Raw genomic sequence first — 7,571 nt, 5'->3', positions numbered from 1 at the left:
TTCCACACATACCATGGTTCACATTATGAAAAATAGATCCAACTAAAATTTTGAAAATATTAAATAGAATGCAATAGTAATTTATATTATATCATTCAGTATATAAACTGTAGCTGTATTACATGTAATTAATAAATACTATTCTAGAAATAATTTGATTAGAATTTATCAGAGTTTGCATGCTTTTGTAAATGTTGGTTTGTTGCTTTGTACGGAAACACAATATAGATGAACATTAGATCATGGATGAGCAGTCGGTGCAGTTACAGAAAAATGCAGATTATAATTTAGTGTTAAACTAAACATTACAAGATTTTTTTGTTCTTCTGCGTAGAATGCAAATAATTATTTTCAACTACAGTGTATATAGAACGTATCGTACAAAGGGTTTGTGTTGCAGTCGATCATTCGGCGTATTTATGTTCATCTCACAGTGTCCAAATTGATCTTTAGTGGGACTGTGGGGGTGGGGTGTCTGAAAAGAACATGTTCGACTAATATTATTATTATCCCATGATATAAATCTAAGCATTAATATCATATGATAAAATAAAGCAAAAATACAGATGATGTCTTTTAGTTGTCTGCGGGAAAATGTTTAAAAGATGTTGTAAAATTTGATATTGCGATTTAAATATTAGTTTAAAAAAAAAAATTGACACTCATTATTAGGCTCGTTATAAACAACCTCTACGCATATCTTTAAGGCTTTAAGGTATGCAACATATGTAGTGTTGTTGAAAAAATAGTAAGTTGCAATTACGTTATGTGACATAACATATGTAGTGTTGTTGAAAAACTAGTGAAAACTGATATGTATTTAAATAAATTAGGTAGCCTACCTAATTGTGTTAACAATTTGGAAAATTCTATATATTACAATATGCTTCGTCCTTGGTTAGATGAGATGCAGAAACACAAAATATTGTCACTGTGTCAGGAAAAAAACATGAGAACAACCAAGTTAAGTTATCATACCTTGGTCATCTTACTTTCATCCCTGATCTTATTTAGGCTTCCACCTTCCTGTTCATTGTCCACAGGAGAAAATCGAACCATTTCAGCCAACGATACGATCGTGTCTCCTGGAAATGTTTTTGAGCTAGGGCTTTTTCGCTCTGCCTCTGAGCATACTCCGCATTGGTATTTGGGTATATGGTACAAGAACGATCCTAAGAAAACACGTATATGGGTCGCCAACAGATATAACCCTTTCTACTTATCAGTAGGAACACTCCATTTCTCCGACGATGATCTCGTTCTTTCAGATGAGAATAATTCTCATGTCTGGTCGATCACTATTAACAGAGGAGGCGTGAGATCTCCAATGGTGGCACAGCTTCTTGATAACGGAAACTTCGTGGTGAAAGACTCCAATAATGACGACCCGGATGGGTTTTTGTGGCAGAGCTTCGATTTTCCCACGGATACATTAGTACCGGGGATGAAATTGGGAATGGATCTAAAAACTGGAACCAAGGAAGCCCTTACATCCTGGGATCCTGATAATCCGTCAAACACTGGTTATTCCTTCCAACTTGAAAACCAAGCAGGGCTCTATGAGCTTTTTCTAGTGGTGCAAGAAACTTCGAAGCATATTTACCGGAGCGATCTGTGGGATGGAATACGCTTTGGTGACATACCGCTTGAGTTTTCACCTACCTACGTAACCTCAGTTTGGGGGGACGTCTCCTACGTCGGTTTCGTAATGACAGGCAAAAACAACAACTCAAGATTGACATTGGCAGGAGATTCACTTGAGCTATTCACGTGGATACCTGAAACAATGCAATGGATCTCGTCTTGGTATCATAGTTATGGAATTTTCTATCATACATGTGGGGCTAATAGTTACTCTTCGAAAAATACGACGTCGGGCCTGCAGTGTAATTGTATAAAAGGGTTCGATCCAGCTTTCCGTGAGAACTGGGCGTTAAAGGATTTGCAAGGTGGGTGTCAAAGGAAGACGCGACTGAACTGCACCGGAGATCAGTTTTTACAGCTAAAGAATATGAAGTTGCCGGATACTGGAGGTGTAACTGTGGCTATAGGAATTGGAAAGCAAAATTGCGAGATCCGTTGTCTTTCGAATTGTGATTGTATCGCGTAGGCTTATGTCGGTATAGGAAAAGGCCAGGTCGGTTGTGTCATGTGGACCGGAACACTCAACGACTTCCAAAACTACGGTGTCGGTGGTCGAGACCTGTATGTGAAAGTGGCTGCTATAGATCACGGTGAGTCCATCAAACCTTTTGAAATCTAAAAATGTTACTGATGAGTAAAATATTTTGTAAATCCCATGATCAGATTCAGATCTCTTGAAACCTTGTTCGGTAATTACATAACTAGATATATTGATCTAATAATAATAATAACACCGACGAAGTTAGTCGACCACAACCTGTTAGATGAACGAGAGAGCAAGAAAGTTTGTTACAAAACTCTAATACAACCCACTCATAAATTGGTTTAGGCCTAAAGTATAATTATACATTTTGGTAAGGCTTATTATAGAACAAATGTCGATTGACGAACAACAGTACAAAAAGTAAGGGTATGGACGCGTTAAAGGTTACATTCATCACTATTATTGGACTCGTTGGAGTGGCACTAGCAACATTCGCCACATACTACTGTTGGAAACGGCACAAGCGAACCATAATAACTCATCATGGTACATTATGGCCTGTTCTTTTTTAAGTCGCTCACTGAGCGACTGCGACCGATCAAAACGACTTTGACGACGGCAATTAAAAACTAAAACGACAACGGAGAAAGCAAGATGACGATGCAGATGTTTCTTTTAAAGTAAGAAAAAGTGTCGCTGGAGAGAAAGATGAGTCGTCGGAATTTATAGCGACCGCTGCGATAGGTTATTTCAACACTACGGCAACTTACGGCGACTCTTTTAACAACGGCAGCGACAGTTATGATTCCGTTTATGTCTATTATTTCTGTCGCTGTCGCTAATCCAGCTACTTAAAACAAACAGGGCCTATATGTATTTTTTAAAACTACTTTTTTTTTTTGTAACTTTATTATTATTATTATTATTATTTTGATTGTTTTCTTTATTTAATGTTTAGGATCAAGATCAACTAATAATGCAACAGTAATGAACGAGGTAGCAGGAGGTCAAACCAAATTTGACTTAATGAGTTTTACTGATGTTGCTGAAGCAACCAATCATTTCTCCGAAGCTAATAAGCTTGGAGAAGGTGGTTTCGGTGTAGTTTACAAGGTTAGAAAAACCAATAATAATGGATGACTCGAATCTTTTCATCAATAATTCTGATTAAAATTATGTGATAATAGGGTACATTGCCTAACAAGACTACTGTGGCGGTGAAAAGATTAGCTATTACATCGTCACAAGGAATCAACGAATTCAAAACCGAAGTGCAAACTATATCGAACGTAACACACAAAAACTTAGTGCGCTTGCAGGGGTGCTGCTTGGAGAATCGAGAACAACTTCTAGTCTACGAATATTTGGAAAACTCCAGCCTCAATTACTATATTTTCGGTTAGTATATATACTTTTTTATTTTTTAAAAGAATTTAAAATACCCTATCCACTTTGAAAACTACCCTATGTTTTGGTGAGACGAAAGCTACGACCAATAGAGCAGTTGTTAATAATCAAAACTAACTCAATATGATATATACTGTATTATCTTTGAAAATATAAAGTCTTTGTCGTAAATAATATTTCTTTTAGAAAATAAGAAGACACTCATAATTTCGATTTTCATATCCATAATACATTAGCGGTTATATGTCCGAAGAGTACGCGTTACATGGAAAAATGTCGGAGAGATCAGATATATTTAGCTTTGGGGTCAACCTTCTTGAAATCGTAACTGGGAAGCGGAACATCGAGTTTTGCAACTATTACCATGGTGATAGTATGCTTGACTACGTAAGTAAGACTCAACCTTGATATATTATTATACAGTATGTTCTAATACCAAAAAGGTTACAAAAGTTTTAAATATGTGGTTTGTTATCTTGTAAAAGGTATGGAGGCACTTTGATGAGGGGAACAGTTTACAGGTTGTTGATCCGAACTTTGTAGATTCTTCACTGGTTGAAGAGGAGGTCGTGAGATGTATACAAGTTGCTCTACTCTGTGTTCAACAAGATGTAGACGACAGACCAAGCACAGAATCCGTCGCTTTAATGCTCGCAACCACGATGATGGAAATTCCTGTACCAAAGAAGCCAAACTATTTTTATGCTAGATTTCTCAGCGACATGGCTTCCTCGTCGACGGTCAAGGAGTCTACATCCATAAATCAAGTTACCTTATCGTCCATTGTAAACCGGTGATGTGATGTAAACAAGATATTGAAATAATATGTCAAGTTTCTAATAGTTCATTTTGTAATGTATGTATCACAGATATTGTTCCGAATTTTATAAAATATGTCATATTTTATTGTGTGATGCATAGATTCTATTCATTAGCTTAAATAGTTTTAAACAGATAGTTAAGTTTTTGGTAAGAGACTTGTCAAGCTTGGAAACAAAATAATATATATGAAAAATATATATCGAGTTTTATTATAGAAAAGCATGTAACATCGGATCAATAACGAATCTATTCTCGTCGTATCGAGTTTTTTTTGCTCTGTCTTCTATTATATGAAGGGTTTTTAAACAATTTGCTAGTTTCATCTTTTAGTTGTCACTTTTGTTATTCACAAGACTGATTCAAAGGAAGCTGGGAAACTAGTACCAAATGATGCCTTAATTATGATTGGCACAGTAGTGCTGATGGTGCAATAAATCTTTAGTCCCTAAGGGAAATGCGCATTGTTGTATACGGTGACTGCACCATCACCATGCACAACTAGCCAATCTTGTCAAGATCCTCTTAATTAATTAATGAGTATTGTTCTTTCCGCGGAAGAACCAGATATTGCTTGCATCCGTTCTCAGGTAACTCTGTTTAGGCCACTTGACTCTGATCATTTATCCCAAGGTACTTGTTTCTGAATTTGTTTGAACAACCAGTGTCTTTAATTAGCATGACATTAACTCATTTTCCAGTAAGAGCCTACACCAACTTTAGCTACAAAATAACATTTCCAGGCGTCCAATGATACAAGAGCTAGAGATGTGTGCACGTTTACAATTATCTCACAATCAAACCTCAGGATAGAGCTTTCAATTCTGTAAGCTGTAAAGAAAAAGTAAAAAACATTTTGTGAGAGAAATCTCAATTGCATCCACAAAAACCAAAACGGAAATAGAGTATGAACAACACTCATGTATGTCGGGAAAAGGGCCATTTCCAATCTGTACAATGTCAAAAGTGCCAATTTATACCTCTACAAACGATCGGTGTCAATTTCTACCTATACTCTATAAAATTCAAATTTCATACCCAATTTTATAAAATAGTGCCAATTTCAAAGTCAACATCAACAAATATTAGTTAAGAGCTGACTCAGATGACACGTGTTTGAGGAGGTGGCATCGAGCGTCATTTTGATGCTTTAGTTTCGTTTAAAAGAAAAATGTAACAACGTAGAATCGAACCCTGGCCTATCAGAGTTTTAAACAAAGCTTTAACCAATTGATCCCACAAACTTATTCGAAATAATATGGAAAGATTATGTTTATAACTATATTGACCGATCTCCCTCCTTCCTCCACTTCCTTTCTTTGTTGGCATTGTCGATGGCTGCTCCGCCATGGTTCTTTGATTTCCTTCTCCATAGTATTTGAACCGATCTCTGCTTGCTAAGAGAGACGAACATATCAAATTTTTCTAACTTCTCTAGTTTTGATAATTTTGGCATCCTCATTCAAAATTGACTGGAAAACAGAAACCCTATTTATGATGATGATGATGATTAGAGAGGAACAGAGAATCTCCAAAGTTTAAAAGAATCAAAAAATAAAAATCAAATCTTGGAAAACCACAATAAACGGAAACACTCAGCGACTGGGCCAACAGAGGCGGATTTAGATGGAGAACACAGCAGCCATTGAAGATGCGAAGAAAAAAAAGGAAGATGAAATAGAGATTATCGCACAAATATATAGTTATAAACATAAAAGTTCCTTAATGTTTCGAATAACTTTGTGGGATCAGTTGGTTAAAGCATTGATAGAAAGATTAATTGACCAGGGTTCGATTCTAGGTAGTTACATTTTTTTTTAAACGAAACTAAAGCATCAAAACGATGTCGTTTTCAATGCTCGATGCCACCTCCTCAAACACGTGTCATCTGAGTCAGCTGTTGAGTAATATTTGTTTATATTGACTTTGAAATTGGCACTATTTTATAAAATTGGGTATGAAATTTGAATTTTATAGAGTATATGTAGAAATTGACACCGATCGTTTGTATAGGTATAAATTGGCACTTTTGACATTGTACAGGTCGGAAATGGCCCTTTTCCCGCAACCTCTATATGCATAAACACTATTAACCGTTATTGGATTAAATGAGTGGAAGTGACACGGTTTCTTTCTGCTAGACTAACATTTTCTCTAAAACTGCTTTTACAAGAATTGAGTGATCCACACGTTAAGTCAGTCTTTGTTTACTAATTCTTTTATTGTTTTTGTTCGACGCATGGATCGGATCATTCATTTGTTTACTAAGTCAAATAAACCTCATGAACAAGTCATTGGAGCCCATTAAAACTCTTTTTACTTTTCTTCTTTTTTTTTATTTGTTATTTTATAACTTAGAAACTTCCACGTTGTAGGCAATGGGAAGGATCCTCGCTACTTCCTTGCGTCCATTAGTCTTCCGTTCCCACTTCCCACCAATCATACATAAATTCTGATTGTGTTTTTTTTTGGGGGTTAATTAAACACAACTCAAAAACTAGAGACAGACACACCCAAAACTAAAGATGAGCTCCTCTGACTCTTCTTCCGCGGAATCCCGTCTGGCCACGGCTAAGACGGTTCTCACCACCGCGGCTTCGGTGGCTGCAACCGCAATGCTGGCTCGATCGCTAGTCCAAGATTATTTGCCTGACGAGGTGCACAACTACATTTCCTATGGCTTCCGCAGCATCTTTAGTTACTTCTCCTCCCAAATGACGATAATCATCGAAGAATTTGAAGGTTTTGCTCACAATGAAGTCTTTGAGGCTGCAGAGGCCTATCTAGCCACCAAGATCTCTCCTTCTAACAAAAGAATCAAAGTGAGTAAACACGAGAAAGAAAACAACTACAATGTCACCGTGGAGCGTGACGAGGAAGTTGTCGACACCTACAACGGCGTCAAATTCCAGTGGATCCTCCATTGTCGCCATGTCGAGTCCAAGCACTTCCACAACCCACGGGATCTAAACTCCACGCTGAGATCTGAAGTCCGATCATTCGAGCTCAACTTCCACAAGAAGTTCAAAGACATAGCTCTTGAATCTTACCTGCCATTCATGGTGAAAAGAGCCACGTGGTTGAAGCAAGAGAAGAAAACACTCAAGATCTTCACTCTCTCCCCTGAAAACATGTACGGGAATTACTCTGACGCGTGGACCTCTGTTACGCTTGACCATCCTTCTACCTTCAAAACTCTAGCAATGGATTCAGATGT

General features: G+C 37.1%; 2 protein-coding genes and 1 long non-coding RNA gene across 3 annotated transcripts in view; 2 read left to right on the top strand and 1 right to left on the bottom strand.

The window, feature by feature from the left end:
- On the top strand, nt 950-4,332 carry LOC104714865 (receptor-like serine/threonine-protein kinase SD1-8). Its single transcript, XM_019229821.1, has 6 exons — nt 950-2,035; nt 2,111-2,234; nt 3,087-3,241; nt 3,316-3,401; nt 3,772-3,922; nt 4,021-4,332. Exons 1-6 carry the CDS (start codon nt 950-952, stop codon nt 4,330-4,332), a joined length of 1,914 nt encoding a protein of 637 aa, XP_019085366.1.
- On the bottom strand, nt 4,866-5,737 carry LOC104710048. The gene is made up of 2 exons (XR_754911.1): nt 5,393-5,737; nt 4,866-5,185 (listed from the first exon to the last, which is right to left on the bottom strand). It is a non-coding gene; the product is annotated as an uncharacterized LOC104710048 (long non-coding RNA).
- LOC104714864 (protein HYPER-SENSITIVITY-RELATED 4-like) overlaps nt 6,737-7,571 on the top strand; it is a 1,070-nt gene continuing 235 nt past the window's right edge. The window contains exon 1 of the mRNA XM_019229820.1: nt 6,737-7,569. Within this exon, the coding sequence (XP_019085365.1) occupies nt 6,880-7,569 (690 nt within the window). The 5' untranslated portion in view covers nt 6,737-6,879. The remainder of the gene's footprint in view (nt 7,570-7,571) is intronic.

The sequence above is a fragment of the Camelina sativa genome, chromosome 9 (assembly GCF_000633955.1).
Source record: "Camelina sativa cultivar DH55 chromosome 9, Cs, whole genome shotgun sequence".
NCBI lineage: Eukaryota > Viridiplantae > Streptophyta > Magnoliopsida > Brassicales > Brassicaceae > Camelina > Camelina sativa.
The sequence above is the reverse complement of the archived record's forward strand: the minus strand, read 5'-3'. Positions and strand labels throughout refer to the sequence as shown.